Source organism: Podarcis melisellensis (assembly GCF_964234715.1).
Source record: "Podarcis melisellensis genome assembly, chromosome: 13".
In the NCBI taxonomy this organism is placed as follows: domain Eukaryota; kingdom Metazoa; phylum Chordata; class Lepidosauria; order Squamata; family Lacertidae; genus Podarcis; species Podarcis melisellensis.
In genome coordinates, this window is record NC_138545.1 from 16,116,439 (window position 1) to 16,136,148 (window position 19,710).

At 47.9% G+C, this 19,710-nt stretch overlaps 3 protein-coding genes across 3 annotated transcripts in view; all 3 read right to left on the reverse strand.

The window, feature by feature from the left end:
- The window catches only part of LOC309354025 (apoptosis-associated speck-like protein containing a CARD), a 25,614-nt gene extending 23,993 nt beyond the window's left edge, over nt 1-1,621 (reverse strand). The window contains exon 1 of the mRNA XM_081883724.1: nt 1,605-1,621. The gene's annotated coding sequence lies outside the window, so the exon portion shown is untranslated. The remainder of the gene's footprint in view (nt 1-1,604) is intronic.
- Nucleotides 1,622-2,367: 746 nt separating this feature from the next.
- LOC309353995 (uncharacterized protein) lies at nt 2,368-5,616 on the reverse strand. The gene is made up of 3 exons (XM_081883681.1): nt 5,258-5,616; nt 3,942-4,264; nt 2,368-3,407 (listed from the first exon to the last, which is right to left on the reverse strand). Exons 2-3 carry the CDS (start codon nt 4,216-4,218, stop codon nt 2,977-2,979), a joined length of 708 nt encoding a protein of 235 aa, XP_081739807.1. The 5' UTR covers nt 4,219-4,264; nt 5,258-5,616; the 3' UTR covers nt 2,368-2,976.
- Nucleotides 5,617-5,761: 145 nt separating this feature from the next.
- Nucleotides 5,762-14,299, reverse strand: LOC309353972 (NACHT, LRR and PYD domains-containing protein 1b allele 2-like). The gene is made up of 11 exons (XM_081883640.1): nt 13,757-14,299; nt 13,004-13,233; nt 12,752-12,898; nt 11,553-11,617; nt 10,948-11,171; nt 9,605-9,858; nt 9,078-9,206; nt 8,458-8,596; nt 8,310-8,345; nt 7,755-7,790; nt 5,762-7,168 (listed from the first exon to the last, which is right to left on the reverse strand). The coding sequence occupies exons 1-11, from the start codon at nt 14,049-14,051 to the stop codon at nt 6,888-6,890; spliced, it is 1,836 nt and encodes a 611-aa protein (XP_081739766.1). The 5' UTR covers nt 14,052-14,299; the 3' UTR covers nt 5,762-6,887.
- Between the last annotated feature and the right edge of the window lie 5,411 nt (nt 14,300-19,710).

Genomic DNA, 19,710 nt, shown 5'->3' on the forward strand with positions numbered 1-19,710 from the left:
GCGGATTGCCCGCCCGCCCTGATGATGATGCAGTGCACGGGGGATTGCCCAGCTGTCACCAATGCAGTGGGCGGGGATCACCCACCCTGCCGCCAACACCACAGCATGAGGCGGATTGGGCTCCCCTTGCAGCGAACACCACAGTGTGCAGCAGATTGCCCCCCCCCCCCCCGTGCAGCTCACCCTTGCAAGAGGGATTGATATCTGGGAATTGTAGCTAAAGTGTAGGTGGGTTCAGGGGCAGGTGCAGGAGGAGGAGAAGGCAGGAGGAGAGCCTTCAAGGGGGGGGGGAGGGAGGAAACAACAACAACCGGGTTGAACCGAAGGCTTATTCACAAGGAAACCTATATTGCCAGCCACCGCTTCTGCCACCATGAAATGGTTGAGATTTGAAAGTGGTTGCCTTGGGGTGGACCGTGTCCAGAGAAGTTTCAGACCGAGTGAGTCTTTGCACCATTGCCCCGTTTGTTGTTTTGCAGGCGGCCTCCCCTTTCCCCTGAGGGCCCCAGGAAGGCTTGGGAGACGCAGGCCCTGATGACGGGATGCCCAACTCCTGGTGCTTTCATGAGTTCCTGCTTCTGCGGTCATGGTGGGAGATAAAGGCAAAAAGAGTCCTTTCCTCGAGGGTTAAAATGATGTTGGAATTGAAAGAATCGGTCAACGTACTGATTTTATATTAATTTCTAAAGCTAGGTATCTTTTTCTGAGCTGTTTGGTTAAAAGGAAACATTTTGGCACAGTCTTAGATACAATGTATCAAGAGCTGCTCTGCGGGCTCTGAAATCCGCCCGATAGGGGGCGCTGTTCGGTAACTGCAATTGGCTAGCTGTCAAAATCCTGAGCTTCTGATTGGTCGGTTGCCGGAGCATGCAAATACAGAGTTCATTGATCAGTTTTATACTTTACATACAGAAATCGCATACAAAGAGACAGGCTTTTTGTTTATTAGAAAAGTGTGTGTCTTGTGCTTGCGACTCCAGCCAAGAGAGGACGGAGGACTATCTCATAAGGAGAGAGATAGTTTCCGGCTGTATGTTACTTTTCTAAGCTAAGTCTGCCTTCTGGGATCAGAATGTGAGTAAACTCTTTTTATACTTTTATAGAAGACTGTGTTGTGTCTTATCTTTTATGATGGAATAAGGCGGAAATACCAGAACAGTTATTATGGAGGCTTTAGCGAGCCTGAGCAAACACATCCGCTGTGAGTTTAAAATGGGGAATGGTACTCTGCTAAAAGTGTGGAACTTGTTAACACAAGTTTGAAAGGCTATAATCAAACAATATATCCTCTCCTGCATCCCAGAACATTCTGGGGGGGGCAGAACTTCAGATTTGTATTGATTGGGGGGCATCTACTTGTGGAAATGTTCAGGGATGCGGGAGAGGATATATTGTCTGATTATATCCTTATCCAACTTGTGTTAACAAGTTCCACAATTCAGCAGAGTAACATTCCCCTTATTTTTAAACTTTGCAGCGGGATACGTTTGCTCAGGCTCGCTAAAGCCTCTATAATAACTGTTCTGGTATTTCCCCCTTTATTCCCTCATAAAAGATAAGACACGACACAGTCTTCTACAAAAGTATAAAAAGAGTTTACTCACATTCTGTTCACAATCGGATCCCAGAAGGCAGACTTAGCTTAATGAAGTAACATACACTTGGAATCTATCTCATAAGAAGACAGTCCCTTTGTCCTCTCTTGGTTGGAAGCCAAGAGGGCATCTTTGGCCTGGTAGATGTTGTTTCTTCGATGCGGTGAAAGAGAGAGAGATGGCTGCCGTGCCCTGTGCTTTTGTCATTACCTGCACAGGTGAGGCCACACCCACCTCTAGTCACATGCAGAGGAAGTCTGTCCCAGCCCAGAAGGATACAGGAAGTTTACCTGCTGGCTGGACAAACATTCCTCCCCATGTGTAAACATGTTCACTCTAGGAATGTTGTACTTGACTGCTCTTGTGTTTCACATCCTACACTGCTCCCCTGCCCCCCCTGGCTGCACCCATGCTGGGAAGCCAGACAAACCCGCCCACCCCCCGCAGTGGGAGCACGTGGAATCCACCTTTGAACTTCCCCAGATCCGACTTCTGCAAGCCCCCCGGGGCGCTGAGCAGCAGGGGAGAAGGCGACTCTTGGGTCTTGTCCTTGCCCAACGGTGCTCCCAGCAGGAGGTGCTAAAGTCAGGGGTGAACGATGGCGTCATGACACCTTGGGTGGGGCATTGCTACACAGCGCGCATGTGCAGCATGCACTGTATATAGCGACGCCGCACATGTGCTATACATAGTTCGGACGGTGGTGGGATCCCTCCGTAGCCCCTACAGCCGCATGTAGAGGATCCCCTCCCTTTTTTTATTTAAGTACACATTTTGAATGTTGAATGTTTTGAGATTTTATTTGCTTATTGTGGATGTTGACATGTATGAGAAAGATTTTTGAGAATTTATGACAAACCAATAAAGATGAATTTTTTTAAAAATAAAAAAATCCTAGAATCCTAGAACTGTAGAGTTGGAAGGGACTCTGAGCCCTTATGTTGTTATTGCAATAACAATAAAACAATGACGACAACAATTGCGCAGTAGGCCAGTTTAGCCAGTAATTGCTTGGTGACAGGTTAAGAAAATTACATAGGAAACTGTGTGACGTAGGCAATTTCCTGCCATTGTGTTGTGGTTTTCCTGGTTCAGTTACCAAATGAGATAGAGAGAGAAGCGAAAAGGGCAGTTATGCGGCAAGACGAGGCTTTCAGTGGAAGAGCCCACTCCCCAGTTTTGCTAAGTAAGTCGTCCCCCTTCCCCAAAATGTAGCAAAAGCGCTAATGAACCTCAACCACCTTTACTCTACTGCCGCTTTAAACCACCGGAGTATCTCATTTCGCGGCAACTCGCCGAACTCGGGACGAGGCAAAAGTTTCGCTCCCCTCCAGACCCCCCCCCTCACGATCCTTAGTATCCACCGCTGCCAGGGCCAAAGCTAAATGGGTATCCAGAAAGCACTCTGGGCTGTGAGCGGTCCTCCGGGGGCTGCGCCTCCACTCTGGGCTGTGAGCGATCCTCCGGGGGCTGCGCCTCCACTCTGGGCTGCGCCCGATCCTCGGGGGGCTGCGCGTCCTCTCTGGGCTGTGCCCGATCCTCGGGGGGCTGCGCGTCCTCTCTGGGCTGTGCCCGATCCTCGGGGGGCTGCGCCTCCTCTCTGGGCTGCGCCCGATCCTCGGGGGGCTGCGCGTCCTCTCTGGGCTGTGCCCGATCCTCGGGGGGCTGCGCTTCCTCTCTGGGCTGCGCCTGATCCTCGGGGGGCTGCTCGTCCTCTCTGGGCTGTGCGTCCTCTCTGGGGTGCGCGTCCTGTCCCGGCTGCCTGCGCCGGCGGCACCTTCTTCCCCTGGCCCTTGCCAGGCATCCTGAGCCCTGGAGGAGGAAGGACAAGAAGGGCGCTGGAGAGGCTGTCCCGCGGAACCGACTGACCCAGGGCCCTCAGGGGAGCGGAGGAATAAGGGGGGTGGGTTCATTGGCCGCTCAGAGGAATCAAGCGGGGCCGGGAAGCTGCCGGCAACTCCCTTTCAAAGGCGGAGGAAAATCTTCCTCTGCTAGATCAGGAAAGGAAACACCCGGGGGGTTGGGTATGCGGAGGGGAGCTCTCCTGGGCTCAGGGGAGTCGAAAAGGGGTGGACCCCAGGCAAGAAGGGGCTTTACCTGCTGGCTGCGCTGGAGGGTCCTTCGCAGCCCCCGGAAACCTTGTACTAAGAAATAATAAATTAAATATTGGATTGTCTGTGAAAGAATTCCTTGCAAGGTGAAATGCGTAAGGAATTGAATGGGTGGAAGGGGGAGGGTGGGAGGAGAGAGCTAATTTCTCCGTGGCTAGGGGGCGCAATCTGGACGCTTCTGCCAGGGGCGCAAGATCACCCTGGCCGCTGCGCTCCCTCCCCAGCCGCTCCTTACTTTTCCCGGTGGCGGCCAGGAGCTCCTCGGCGCGGTCCTTGCAGTTGATGGCTTTCAGCACCTTGGCGGTCAGCTGCACGGCGTACTCCTCGGCGTAGAAGCTGATGAGCAGATCTTTGAGGTCCAGCGCATCCGCATTCTGCAGCCGCCCTCGGGGGATGTTGTCGTAGCCCTTGGAGATGGGGAACCTGTTCAGCTTAGCCTTGAACCTCCTCAACTCGCCCTCGTTCAAGTTCTCCAGGCAGTCCAGCAGGCGGTCCTCCGCGCTCCTCGCCATGGCGCTCCTTCAGTACCAGCAAGAAATGGACCTTGCTTCGCGGAAACTGCAAAATTGAAAGCAGGCAGGCATGGTGCCTGGGGTGGGGTGGGGGACGGGGATGTAGGACTCGGATTGGTGCAGCGGGAGGAGAGAGGCGTGGCCTGAGTGAAAGCTCCAAAAAGATGTGGAAACGCTCCCACCAGGCTCTCGCGCTTTTCTCCGTCTGTTTTCTTAGCAAGCTGGGCAGAGACGGTTTCTCCCATTATAAACATTTGCTTACAGTAGGCGCTCAAGCAGTAGTGGAGCAAGGCAGGTGTAGCTGTAGGGCGGCAGGCAGCCTCCTCGGAGGCCCCGCGATCTCCCCCACCCCCCAAAAAGCTCAGTATCTCTGGCTCCCACCAAAAAGCTGAACAACTTTTGTCACCGCCAGATTTTTTTTATAGTGGGAGTAGATCGCAGTCTCTTGAGAGTTGTACCTGCCTGCTATAAATAAAATAACACAAGCCCAAACACAATCCATCCTGTAGATTTAAGTATGCGTCCACAGTCGCCTACTTGTTATCAGAGGCCCAGAATCCACATTCCTTTGTAAGAAAATATGAAATAAAGTCAAACCATTTATGCAGACAAATATAATAATAATAAATAAAAAATCAATGGGGGGGTTGTTGACAAGAAATTTTCCGCTCTAGGTACCACCTCACCTTGCTGCGTCTGCTTCCAGGGGCCAAGTTGTGCAGACAAACCCTCCAACATTTCTCTGATGAAATTAGGGGCACAACAACAACAATAACAACAACGTTATTATTTATACCCCGGCCATCAGACCAGGTTGCCCCAGCCACTCTGAGCGGTTCCCAACATATATAAAAACATAACAAAACATTAAACTTTAAGAAAGACTTAATTCAGGGCTGCCTTTAGGTTTCTTCTAAAGGTTCCCTAGTTACTTATACTTGGCTTGGGGGTAGCAAAACTCCATACCCTCCAATATTTCTCCGATGAAAATAGAAACATCCTAAGGAAAAGCGGGACATTCCAGGATCAAATCAGTAACCTGTAAATCCGTGACTGTCCTTTGAAAATAGGGACACTTGGCGGTTCTGCAGCACACGGCTCTTGCAGGAGCGAGAGATAGGGCTGGGGGGACTTGGGGGGACGGAGCAGGTTTGTAAGAAATAAAGAGGAAAGCCATGCGAGCAGCCAGGCGCTGGTCTGTTCTTGTAAACATCACAGAAATCAGACACACAGGCAACCACTCGTCCCTTTTCTATAAACCTAAGGCGCGAGTCTTTCATATATTCCGCTTGAGTTTTCTGATAGACTGACAGAGCAAGCCTCGGGCCCGCCGCTTAATCTCTTTTCCTCCCATGTCAGAGGCTTTTGACGCATGACAGGCAGACATTCAACAGGTGAAAGCTTTATGAGCGCGCGCACACAAACACACATTTGTTTCTTTATTATTTATGCCCCGCCCATCTGGCTGGGTTGATTGGGGGGACACCTGCCCCCCTTGGCTGCGCCCATTCTGGGAACCCAGGCGTACTGCTCCGCCCCCCTGCCGCGGGAGCTTGTGGAATCTGCCTTTGAACTTCCCCAGATCCTGCAAGTCCCGCGGGGCGCCGTGCAGCGTGCGAGAAACAGAAACTCGGCTCTTGTCCTTCCCCGACAGCGCGGCGGAGCCCAGCAGGTGGCGCTAAAGGAACACGCTCTGATTCCAAGGCTTCCCTGGCCGTTCGCGTCGGCTCTGATTGGCCGCGCGGGCGGAAGGGGCGGGTCCGGAGCTCCGAGCTCCGCTTCTCATCTTGCTTTCGCTTTCCTCCCGTCTGAGGAAGCTCCTCTGCTCTAACAGCTTCCGCTTTCGCTTTCTGTCTTCCGGAAGGGAGGAGGCGGGGCTTGGGGGAGACTTTTTGCGACTGGGGCTCCTTCCTCTCCAGTGGAGAATTTCCTTCTTCTCTCCCGCCTGTGCCTTCGGCGCGCGGAAGCGCTCCTCGGGGCTCTCCTTCCCGGCCTCTGCCGAAGTGCTGCCCGGGGAACTGGCACTCCAGAGCCCGCCGAAGGCGCCCGGTGGCGTTTAGGCTAGCCCGGTTGAGGGCCTTGAGGGAAGGGTCGGGTGGGAAGGATATCGCTGAATTCTTCATAGAGTGGGTAGGCTCTGGAGGCAGTATTCAAATTGTCCTTCCCACGGCCTTTGCACAGAAGAACAGATTCAAAGCAGAACCCCAGCTGCGGGTGTGTGTGGACCAAGAGTAAGATAGGAAGAGGATGGAGGCTCAGGCAGTAGGAAATTCTGCTTTGAACAGCTTAATAGATTCAGTAGTTGTTGTTTAGTCGTTTAGTCGTGACCGACTGTTCGTGAACCCATGGACCAGAGAACGCCAGGCACTCCTGTCTTCCACTGCCTCCTGCAGTTTCATCAAATGCATGTTTGTAGCTTCGAGAACACTGTCCAACCATCTCGTCCTCTGTCGTCCCCTTCTCCTTGTGCCCTCAATCTTTCCCAACATCAGGGTCTTTTCCAGGGAGTCTTCTCTTCTCATGAGGTGGCCAAGGTATTGGAGCCTCAGCTTCAGGAACTGTCTTTCCAGTGAGCACTCAGGGCTGATTTCCTTAATTCAGTACAAAGGGAAGATCATTCAATGCATGCAACTGGATCCCCTAGGATAGATATCTCCATTTCTGCAGCCTCAGCTCCATTCAAGGTCAGCAATAAGGAACCTGTTTTTGGCCTTCAGTGCCTTGTAGAGCTGATCCTTACAATAGTGGTTCCAGCCAGGCACCAGCGTGTAGAGTTCCCTCATTTTTTCTTGGTTAGTTTCCCTCGAAGAGATTTTTTGATACTGTTCTTCATCCAGGATTTGGCCGTGCAGCATATCCAGGACTGCTGCAACGTTGGTGGTCCGCTGGATCAGCTGTTCCCGGTGCTGTTCAATGAAATGGCAGTCAGAGGAGCTGGATGGATGAGCATCTGTCACACAAAAGAAGAACAATTCACATTTAAAGGGGGGGTTAGAAGATGCTGCAAGAGACTGACCTCTGGTAGGAGGTGGAGTATCCAGGACTTAGCTTGCCTCCAAGAGCCTCTACTTCTGCAACAATTTTGCCCCTGGGACAGTAGTAATGGAAAGCTCACTGGTCTGTCAGCAGCCATGGAAAGGCAAAAGCTGCATTGGTCTGCTGGCATCCTTGACCAGGACGTGTGATGCCTGGCTTCATATCCTATCTCTGTGGTTATTTGCAAAATGACAATTACTAAAACAGTTAATACTAACTTACTGAGCTCCAGAAGGAGTTCACCAATATGGGCCACCCCAGCTTATCCACTGACACTATGTCAGTTACCAAGTGCAAAATAGGACTTTGCAGGTGGCCAGATTTGGGTGAGCCACACTTGTTACTTACATATGTTTTCAAAAACCACCTGTAAGACCTCTCAAACATAAAATTCTACTGACTATCTGCCTTCTAAATCCATGACAATTTAGTATGCAAGAGACCTTTGTCCTTGGGAGAAGACCTGGTTACATGAGACCATCTTATAGATTCCTACTGACCTTGTACTGAGTGCAACACAGAAGGCGTCAAGTCTTCTGAAAGGGGACATAAAAGAGGGAAGTTAGACAAACTATGATTGGGATGTCCTTATCAATCCTTCCATCTCAAGCTTTGGTCAAATCATGGAGTCCTTCCTTGATCAAATGTTTAAAGGTGGCTAACCCAGAGTCACCCTGTCTGAAATTTGGCAATGTTAATCCCCTCATGTCTCCCAAGTTTCACCACCTATGTGAAATAACAAACAAACAAAAGGCTATAGCTCTTTTGGTTTCCGAATGCAGCAAATGACATTTTTGAAGATTTGTTTTTTTCTGGATTTCAATTCAGGACTCCATATTGGGTTGGGCCAGATCCATATTAATGTGAACTGAACCAGATCTGGATCACCAAAGTTGATCCTGAATCATATTTCAGTTGGGGTGTGTGTTGCATTGCCTTAGTATCTAATACTTTATCAAATGCTTACTCTTTGCACCTATTGGGAAGAAGGATCAGATACAAGCACAAACACAGGGGAAGTGAATAAACAATTAAAATAATTAAATAAAACTTACCTTGTGCTGCGGGCAGAACAGAAGAAGTCAACTCATCTGAAAGATAACAAAAAGGGAAATCAGAGGGGGAATGTGGCTGGAATGTCCTCCATTAGCCTGCTTCCCAATGGATGGTCCAACCTTTGGTCCTCTTTCAATTAATGCTCACCGTGTCTCACACAGGCCCTCCACACAAGTTCATCCTTCTTATTTATCAGGTTGAGCTCCAGTTCATCCTGCATGTGCTGAGCACACAGTTCAATGTACTGCTGTTTCATGTCTGCATTCAGGTAGTTTAACTTCAGTTCCTGTAAGAATGAATGAAAGATGGACTTCTGTTGGTCCAGTGAGCAGGACTAAAACAATCGGTGGAAATTGCAAGGAGGTGGATTTTGGCAAAACCTTTCGGAAAACTTCCTAATGGTAACAGTTGTTACCATTGGGACAGTGCCTTGGGAGGTGGTGGCCCCAACTTCACTGGCATTATTTAAGAAGAGGCTGCACAGTCATCTCCAAAGGGATTTAACAGGTATTTGCATCCTTCTTTGGAGAGCTTGCACTGGGCAGGGAGGTGGACTTTAGAGGCAGGTGGAAAAGATGACTCCCAAAGTTCCTTCCGACTCTATGATTCTATGTGCGAATGTTGCTTAACCCACAGCTTTCCACCCAGCCCTCCATTCAAGAGGGTAAGCAAAAGGCTGAAGAGGTCTGAGCTGAGTTTCTCCTATTCTCATACCTCACAGGCTAGGTACCCTCCCAGCAAAACCTTTCACCCTCTTCGCACTGTACCTTCGGATAGATTGTGACACCATCTAACTTCTGCACAGAGAAGCAAGAGCCAATCTTAAGAGGTTTCATGGTCACAGGATTTTTTTGCATTTTTCGTGAATGGCACTTCACTTCATACTCATGGACAGCCTGGAACGAGCAAACAAAGTCACTTTTGAGACATGCAAAGAAGATGACAAACTGCTGGAGGATTTTCCAACAAAGTGAACTGGCAGAGGTTCAGATATTCTCTGGGTAAACGCTTCCGAGACTAACAACATATAAGGAAACCTAGGTCACTTTGACACTCAATACTGAATCTTGGTCAATTGATTCCCTGTCTTTTTTCCACCATGGAATCCAAGAAACCACACATGCAGTTCCTAATTAACCCCCCACCCAGGCGCTGACCAAACCCTGACCTGCTTGGCCTCAGCAAGATGATGGCTTCATATGCCTTCAGACCAGATCCTTGCTCTGATCAACAGGCTCAAGCTAATCATCTTGAAAATTTGTAGAACCTAGTAGAACTGGAGATTCCTGGTTACCTTTTTAAAGGAAGAGTCATTGGGGAGGAGGTAGAGGTGGAATATTGGAGCAGAGACTTCCAGCTTTTCATAGAGCAGGGCCACAGCGTGCACCTTTATCTTTTGCTTAAACCAAAACTTTTTGAAAACTGCTCCACAGGGAGATAACTTGGGGTTTTCCAACACAGCATGAAGTGGTCCCACTCTGTCTGGCTTCTGCAGACTCATCATCCTACCGACAAAATGTGCTATGCGGACTTGGGAACCCTTTTTACCTATCAGAGGAAGGAATGCAAATGAAACACAGTTTAATAGTAGTTAGCCTGCAGACCCACTGCCCTAAGGTAGGCACCTAGTTCTTACGACCTTTAGTTCACCCATTCCTGAAGACTCCAGAAGGTTCAAAATACTGTACACTGGAATGCTGTTATGCTGTTTCAAGTGATGGCTGACCATCAATTTATCCAGCCTTTTTTTTTTTTTGTTTGCATAACTGGCTTGCTTTTTTTGATAGCCTGTGATAATAGATGCTGCTTTATGTCTAGCACAGATTGTCTCAAATGAGCATCTGCTCTCTGTTGCCCAGATTCCAATACCGTAAGACATGAACTGGCTCTACTGCAACAAGAAGTTCCTTAGCTGAGGCACTACAGCAAAAGTGTGCATCCTCAGTCTTGGGGGCCAGAGATGGTCCTCTAGATTTCTCTGCCAGCCCCTTAGAACTCTCCTTCCACTAATCAACAGTTTTGTCTGGATTGAGATTCACTTTCTGCACCTACAATGGATCTGGCGGTCCTTGGAATATAATAGCTGCAATTCAAACCACACAGCAGCATTTATTATCTGAATTGGTAGTAAGGAATAGGAACTAAAGTTCAAGGAGCATCTGCACGTCTTCCCATAATGCAAATCAAGAGCAGTGATTTACCAAGGTGGAAACCAGAAAACATGGGCTATAGACAGCAGAGGTATTTTGTCCTTGGAAGAGTGTGTAAACACTCGAGAGGTGCATACTCAAGTTCACATGAACTATTCAACTACCATTTATTATTTATTAGATGTGTATCCTGTCCTACCTCCCAAATGACTATTCTTTACCCATTGAAATTAATTGACCCATTTAGTCATTCCTTTCAGTGGGTTTACTCTGAGTAAATGTTAGTCAAATCCAACGTTTAATGCCTATTTATTGCCCTGCTATTCTCACAATCAAAATGGTTTAAGAGGGACAAGCATGTTACAAGTGGGGGAGAATAAGAGCTTAGGTTAGGAAGCCTACTTCTCCCTCTCATGCAGAATGCCATGATAGTCAATCCCATTTAGGATTCCTGTTCAATGGTTATGGAATCTTTCTCTTACCGTACCTGCAAGACACAAGAAGTGAGGGAGTTGAATAGCTGACACAGACTCGACTGGATCTGCTTGGATGTTGAGCAAAGGGCCGGCAACCATCAACTTCCATGCATCCCACCTGTTCAGGTGTTTAGGCCATGAGTCAAATTGGTATGTGATGGTCACAGCGCCCCTCACCTCAAATATGAGATCAGTATAACAGCAACGGAAAGAGCCAGGCTCAGTAAAGCATAACCTGAAAGCAAGCAAGAAAAAGTCAAATGGGGAAGGGGGTGGAACACATTCCTTTGCTGTTAAGAGAAATCATAACTCGTGTCCTATGTGCTTGCTTGGTAAAACATATCATGTAGTAAAAGTTTAACACTGCCTGAAATTTGTGGTTATTCTTCCTTGGTTTTCCTGCATCTGATATAGTAGCTGACCCACAGCTTCCTTGAAATACAGTAGATCTTGGTCACTGCTACTGATCTACCACATAAATGTGCAGCTACAGATGTAACCTGGGTGTGCTTTAGAGAACACCAACATTCATCATGATTGTGAGACCCACATGAGCCAAGTCTACAGAACATTCCCCAGAAGGTAGGCTGAAAAATGTGTGAGATAAATTACTCACTTGTAGGATGCATGATTCCCTTGTAAATCCAGAACAACCTCCGGGTTGATTTTTCCTGGAAGAGCCTTTAACAAAGCAGTAATGATTAATATTGATGCCAATGCACCCCCCACCCCCACCCAACCTCATCTGAAAATAAGAATGTATTTCTTCCCCAAAATCCTCAACAGGCAGTTTAGTATAGGAGACATTCCACGAAGGTAGGCTGAAATTGATGAACTCCGCTACAAGCTGAATGTACATTGATTAAAAAATGTTAAAGCACCAGAAAAAAATGTGTGGATTTCAAATTGATAACATTCTGTGGACTGTCTGTAAAATGTGAATAGGACTGATGATTCTACCCGAAACTGAAATCACAGTGTGGTAGTACAGAAAGTCAATTGCAATTCTATTTACTTCCATTGCCAACTGTAGGGAAACTGCTTCACCACTATCTATTGACACACACACAAACCAACACCAATGGTTCTAAAAAGTGTGGGATGTATTATTACTAGAGCAGCCAAGTACAACATTTTCCTGTTGCCTAGAATGGACACACAGAGGAATGTGGCTCCAGACAGAGAGGACTTCCTGTCATACCTGCTCTGACGCTTCCTGCCTCTTTGTGTGACCAGGTAGATGGGCATGACCCTGGCTGGCCACACAACCATCTGTCTCTTGGACTCTTGCTCTCCTGGCTCTCAGCCAGCACAGGGCTCAACCTTCACATAGGATGGAGCCCAAAAGCAGAAAGTCTGAGATGTAGCTCAGACTTCTTTTCACTGTAACCACTAGATAAAGCCTACCTTCAGATTACTGCTGTGAACGAAATGTGAGCAAAACTTTATTCTTACTCTTAAAGAAGACTGTGTTGTGTTATTATTATTTTAAGAGGGAAATAAAGGGGAAACTTACCAGGAACAATCCAGACTGGACAAGGCAGACTGGATTGCTTAATTAAATGATTCTAACGAATCATCAACTTGCTTCCAATAAGGTGCAAAAGGATTCCCCCCCAGCTGTTTTCTCACTAGCATGAGGAGGGATAATGTCAAAACAATATATCCTCTCCTACCTTCCTTAACATTCCCACAAACATATTACTTTCCACAGTAAACCTGAATTTCAAGTTTGGTAGATTCACCTTGTAAGTATCCATGTATTCCTCATTCCTGTGGGTGGTAATGCAAATCAGATTGAGTCCAGTCCCTTACCTTATTGGGACACCTGCTACACGGGACACTTCCCCCAAAATCTGCAGTCTCATCTGTCTGACTACTGCTTTCTTCTTCTACAAACTGGGTTTTTTTCTCACCGCAACACCGAGTGGGCAGGAATCTGGATTGAAATTTGATTCCACTCTGTAAAATAAGGACAATTATGTATAATCCCACATAGCTCTACTGTGATCGAAGGAGAAATTTCATTGTCCTTGAGGATTAGGAAGAACCCTAAACCAAACTCACCTTGTGCTGCATTTTGTACGACCGCCTCTTTTTCCAATTGTCCATTTCTACGCATTCCACAAATTGGTGACAAGATTTCATCCCCCTTTCCCGAGTTCTAATCGGCAATTTGTGACCTTTCTCACATTCTTCGAAAATGTGTTCTGGGTCCTTTTCAGGAATTTTCCATAGATGCTTCCTTCCCGTGTGGATCATCTCATCACTAGACATTGTGACATTTTGCAAATTACCTGTTGTAGAAACGTTTGTTTGCTTGTTTGCTTGTTTTGACATCAGCAGAAAAAGAACGAGAACCTCAACAGGGTATGAAAAGCTTCCCTATACGGGATCCTACCGCTTGCCTGCCTAATTTCCCAGGACCAACTTTCAAGGTCAAGTGACTCTCCAAGGCCGCAGATAGAGGCAAGTCTTTCCTAGCCCGGCTTGCCATTTTCCAAAAATAACTGTTGCAAAGGAAGGTTGAGTAAGAAAGTGTTCTTCAGAATAACGCATAGAAGAGAGATACAATATATTCGAAATTTCGTCCCTGCCGTTTAATGCCCAGGTTGAGGTGATGCAATGGAATAATGAGAGGGAGAAGGAGAGCAAAGCGGGGATATAGGACGGGAGGCAGGGGATTCCCAAGTCGCCCCTCCAATTTTGTCGCCACGCGCTTGTACAGCTGGACCCCGGGAAGCAAACCTCCCCTCTCCCGGCCAACGTTTCCAGAGGAGATCCGGGCGAAGCAACGGCTCCCCTTCCCGAGCTCCTTACCTTGCCTGCTGAGGAGGAGGCGCTTGTCCGCCTGGCGCCGGCCGTCGATGGTCCTCCGCGCCTCGGGCGCCACCTCCACGGCGCTGCTCTCGCAGGTGTGGCGGAGCAGCCTGACCGGGAACTTCTCCAGCTCGCCCTCCTCGGAGCGCGCCGGGGTGAGACTCAGGGGGCCACGGCTGGCGCCACGGAACAAGCGGAGACTTGGCAGCCGGGATACTCTGCCGGAGCGGAAGGAATCCTCTTCAGAGAAGCACCCGTCCCCAGCGCAGCTCAGGAAACATTTCACCGACAGCATTTCCCCCCCACCCAAAGGCCCTGCAAGAGCGGCTTCCTTCTCCTTAACGGGCTACTTCCACATCCCTCGGGCGGGGAAGCTCTGCGCGGGTTTCTGGCCTCTCCCAGCCGCCTTCCCTGCCCGCTTCAGTCGCTCGCCCCGTCGAAGTCCCGAGAGGCAGAGCCCCGCTTCAGACACCAGGGGACTCGACGGCGGTGACGGAGCCCGCGATTGCCGCGGCTGCTCCTGCCCGACCCCTGCGCTTAAGCAGGTGCGCAGTCTCTGCGAGGACACCGAAGCCTTGCTGGAGGCTTTCTGGGACGTTTCGGTTTCTCTCCTTCGCACGCGACTTCCTCATCCCTTGTGCTGGGATCTTGAGACTCTCGCCTTCCCCGCCTACCGCCCCCAATCGCCTGGGGAACCAGAGGAGCATTTTCGCTTCAGACACCAGCAGACTCGACGGCGGGGACGAGATGGCCTGAAGGGATTTTTCTTCCCGCTGCTCTCTCTTTTCCGCCCCCGCCCAGCCGTGCGCTTCGGCAGGCGCGCAAGTTGCGCGGCTTCGGAAGGGCTCCGAGGGGAAGGACTCTGAAGTCTGCTTAAGCTTTTCTGAGAGCGGTTTTTTCTACATTGTGGTAGAAGGGAAGGGGTTTCTTGTCCCCGGGATCCAAAGCTGGGAGGAGGCCGGGGAAAAGCGGGAGGAAGGGACAGGACGCAGCAGGTGGTTGTGCAACCGCTGCGAGATGCACGTGGGGAGGGGAACCCACACCGTGCTGATAAATGAATTTTCAGCCTCATAGAGGTTCATTTGAAAATAAGACATACAGTGGTACTTCGGGTTACAGACGCTTCAGGTTAAAGACGCATCAGTTTACAGACTCCGCTAACCCAGAAATAGTACCTCAGGTTAAGAACTTTGCTTCAGGATGAGAACAGAAATCACGCGGCGGTGGCACGGCAGCAGCGGGAGGCCCCATTAGCTAAAGTGGTGCTTCAGGTTAAGAACAGTTTCAGGTTAAGAACGGACCTCCGGAACGAATTAAGTACTTAACCCGAGATACCAGAGGTACCACTGTAATGTGCTCTCTTTGCATTGGACTTCCTGGCTATTTTGGGAGGTTGCTGATCCCCATTTCCTCCCATTAACATTTAGTTAAACAAGACATGTGATGGGAAGTCATCCTCCATGGAGGAGAGAGGAGCAAGGATGCTTAGGAGTTGGGGCAACCTATTCTCTGCACCAGGTAAATTATCAGTACAGTGGTACCTCGAGTTACAAATGCCTCAGGTTACAAACGCTTCAGGTTACAAACTCCGCTAACCTGGAAGAGTTTCCTTGAGTTGAGAACTTTGCCCCAGGATGAGAACGGAAATCATGTGTCGGCGGCGCAGCATCAGCAATGTATTCTATTAATGTATTCATTAATAGGGAATCCACAGAGTAACTTCTTTGATACACTTTCTGTAAGACCACAGGACCTCTTTCTCATGTCTCTCACTGCCTCAAAAAAACCAGATTTGTTACAAAAGGTTTTTTTTCCTCCTGCCTAATTTTTCACTTCCTCAAATGATTCTCAGAAGTCTCAAAAGCCACAGATTTGGAAGGAAAGCAACAAAATGTTAGTTTCTAAGACCTGAATATTATCCCTTGGGAGCTGTATATTGGAGTCTTCATCTCAGTACAGACGCTGCATTGTGTGAAAGTTAAAAAGGCTAAATAAATAAATAAACAAAAAAATAAAAGTTGGGGGGGGGGCATTTATCCCAATTTGTTTGCAGGGAAATTAGATGGCAGCATTTGCTCTGACTCATTTGCAGGAAGGCTAGATGTTGCTTCAAAGTAAGTGCTGTCTAACATTTCCCACCACATTTTTCTGTCAGTTTCCTTTTGGGAAAGTGAGAATGTTGCACAACAGCTTCAAATCTGCTTTAATTGCGCAAACTGAATTTGCTCATGTGTGGTTGGAATCCCCATTCAAAAATAGCGGCTGTCTTGGAGGGTCCTATGATGCTGTTTGGGAATATCCCTTCTCCTGGCACAGTCATGCACTTAAAAATGCTGATTTTTGCAGCATGTGGTTTCTGCAGGACTGGAGAGAGAGACGTTCTGGTGGGATGAAGCTGGAGGAAAAAACAAATTAAAGGCAGCTGAGCCGGGTGATATATTAAAACGACATCAGAATCATCTGGTTAACTCGGTCACAACTCCACAGGTTGAAAGGTTGAAAGCTAGAGTGATACACCATTATTTGCATTAGTAGCAAATCAGTAACAGAATATTCCAGCATGCCTGCATTTAGCTGTATATGGTGTGACAATTGCCTTCACTTCCTAATGCTGGCAGTTGGAGCACATTCAGTGCGTAAAACTTCAGACTAGGCTGATTGGGGAAGGTCCATGACTTAATGGCAGAGCGCTTGCTTCCATGCAAAAAGACCCAAGGTTCAATCCCTTGTGGTCTCCAGGTAGCGCTGGGAAGATCCCTGTCCCGGACCCTGAAGAGTCACTGTCAGTGTCATTAATACTGAGCCAGGTGGACCAACTGACATGAGGCAGCTTCCTCTATTCCTGTGCTCTCAGATAAGACCAGCAATCCAACCTGGCCTGCATAGATAGGGACTAGGGTTGGCAAGGCGTGCGGGCTTGAAGTTTCAGATCCCTAAGCGTGCCCTTATTTTCAGAGTTTCTTCCTCCTTGAGAGGACTTCTGTTCCTCATTTTAAAGGCCAATAATTGGAAAGTATTTCTCAACTGGTGTATATATTATGAGGGATATATGACCTTCTGCTGACCTTCATTTCCTTCCATTAACTTTTAGGTAAGTAAGACATGCAACATGACACCAACCCGCCAGGAGAGGAGACAGCAGGAAGGAGAACAGAAGCCCACAGGTTTCTCCTGATCTAACCACAGTTAGGAAACCAGGCAGCCTCAGGTGTGCAGTGGGTAAGCGCCAGGATTAATGGGCAAACTGCAGAGTAACTTCTTCTCTGGGAAATTGTTTGCAAGACCACAGGTCTTCTCCTTCACATCTCTCATCGAGACAACAGAGTCCTTCAAAACTGTCAACAAACTCATGTAAGATCCCAAGTTAATATCAGTATTCCATTAATGTACAAAATACACCTTTAATTAGCCATCCTAGTTAATATATCATTCCGTCTCCAGCGTCAAACTCAGGCCTGTGCCATTCATACTTCAAAGGCCTTCTAGGGGAAGAAGGCAGAAAAAGGCAAAATAAGGTTTGATTAAATTTATTGTGGCAGGGAGTTCTGTAGACCCTGAAGTATAAAAACTAAAGGAGCACAAATACCTAAACCTGTTCACTAAAGGAACTGAATGAATTTGCCCTTGGACGTCTTGAATTCCTCCTCCCCAAGTCCTTCAAGATGTCCAAAAGATGGCTGTGGATGATCTTCACCATCACACCCATTCAAAGTCAGCACCAGCTGAGCCCTGTAAAAAAAGCACAAAACAGGAGAGGCTGCATGTGGGAATTGTGGATAGTAGAAGAGGACATATTGATTAAATATTATCCTTCCTAACTCAAGCTAGTGAGTCATACAGCAGAGTTCATTCCCTTCTACACACAGCAGGAAGCTAGGTGTAAGTGTCTCCTGTCCTGCTTTGCTGCTTTAAAGCGAGCTGTGGAGTAGGGAGGGAGGGACGAGCTCACTTTAAAGCAGCAAAGAGGGAGAGGAGCCTTTTACACGAGAGGAGGGAGGCTGCTGGGATTCCTGTGTCAGGTCCGTCCGGGGCTGTGCTGCCTCCCCGCTCGTCGCTCCTTGAGCGCGCATGCTAAAGAAACACAGCTCCTCTCCCTCTCCCTCCCACTCTGATATTATACTGGTAGTTTATTAAATAATTGAGTACAAGATTTGATTCAGAATACCCCCCCCTGTTTTCCTCCTCTAAAAACTAGGTGCGTCTTATGGTCAGATGCGTCTTATGGAGCGAAAAATATGGTATATTCCTGGTAAGACCCCTTTGATTACCTCCTAAAAGAAAAAAGACACAAGAGTCTTCCTTATAAGTAATGAAATGTTTACTCACATTCAGTTCAAAGTATGACCCCAGAAATAATAATAATAATAATAATAATAATAATAATAATAATAATAATAATAATAATAATTTATTATTTATACCCTGCCCATCTGGCTGGGTTTCCCCAGCCAATTTGGGCAGCTCCCAATTGAATATTAAAAACACAATACAGCATACAACATTAAAAGTTCCCTAAACAGGGCTGCCTTCAGATGTCTTTTAAAACTAGAATAGTTGCTTATTTCCTTGACATCTGATGGGAGAGCGTTCCAAGGGCAGGCGCCACTACTGAGAAGGCCCTCTGCCTGTAACCTCACTTCTCGCAGTGAGGGAACTGCCAGAAGGCCCTCGGCGCTGGATCTCAGTGTCTAGGCTGAACAATGGAGGTGGAGACATTCCTTCAGTTATACAGGACCGAGGCCATTTGGGGCTTTAAAGGTCAGCATCAACACTTTGAATTGTGCTCGGAAACATACTGGAAGCCAATACATGCCTCTCAGGACTAGTGTGGCTTACATCCTTGTAAGGATGGGCCTATGTGCTGCTGGCAGAGAGCCAGCAGACAGCATCAAATGCACCAGGAGCAGTGGCCAAAATAGGAGAGAGAGATGGTTGCATGACTGGGCCTTTTGTTAGGTCTGCAAGGGTCATGCTCATCTACTTGGTCACATGCAGGGGGAGAAAGCTCCAGACCAGGTGTAACAGGAAATTCTACCTTGGCTGGAGTAACACTTCCTGTGTCCACTCTAGGGAAACAAGAAATGTTGTATTTGACTGCTCCAATGGATTACATCCCACACTGCAGAGGTAAGCAGGAAGGAGTGTCTCATTCTGTTGCCATTTCCAGTCCCTCTAGTTAGTGTGAGGGAGGCAGGAGGCTCAGCCTGAGGCCCAGAGTCCAGCCTGGAGCAGCCCCTGTTGCAATTCTTTCTCCCCACTTCTTCGCTACACTGCAGAAGGAACTCTTCTGGAGATCTCTTCAGCCTGTGAAGCTCTTTGAGGATTTCTTTTCTGCCTTGCACAAACCTATGCTTAGTGCTTGTGGGTTTTGCAGTGCTTCATTTTTGCTGGACTGTTGAGAGAAATGTTAGGGTGGGATGAAGCTGAAAGAAAAGCTGAGGGGACACAGTTAAGTGACAGAGGATCAGGCTTGTATATATTCATATATATATATATATATATATATATGAAACAACTGTGAGATTTGGGCAATTTCCTGCCATTCTGTTGTGCTCCCATAACTCTGGTTTTCAGAAATAACTGTGACACTTTTTCTATCAATCTAAAACCAGAACTTATCTGATTTAGGTTGAAAAACCTGTCAGCCTAAAATCCTTGTACGTTTTCTGATAGCTCACTGCTGATGACTGGGGTATGTGTGTTTAAATGCTGCTCGATTTGGCAGTGGACGTGCCTGTTCCCTACTGGTGCCGCCAAAGCAAGCAGTCCCCTTATTTCTAAGACACCTGCTTAGGGAGAGACATCTCCCTCATGCTGCTGGTGCTTGCAATAGGCAAGTTTCTTTCTCCTACTCTTCTCTGGTGATGGACAAAGTGGAAAAGGACAAAGCTCAGCCAGCAGCAATTGCTGATTTTGATGGCAATGGATTGAGGATTAATTTTGTAAATTAAAAT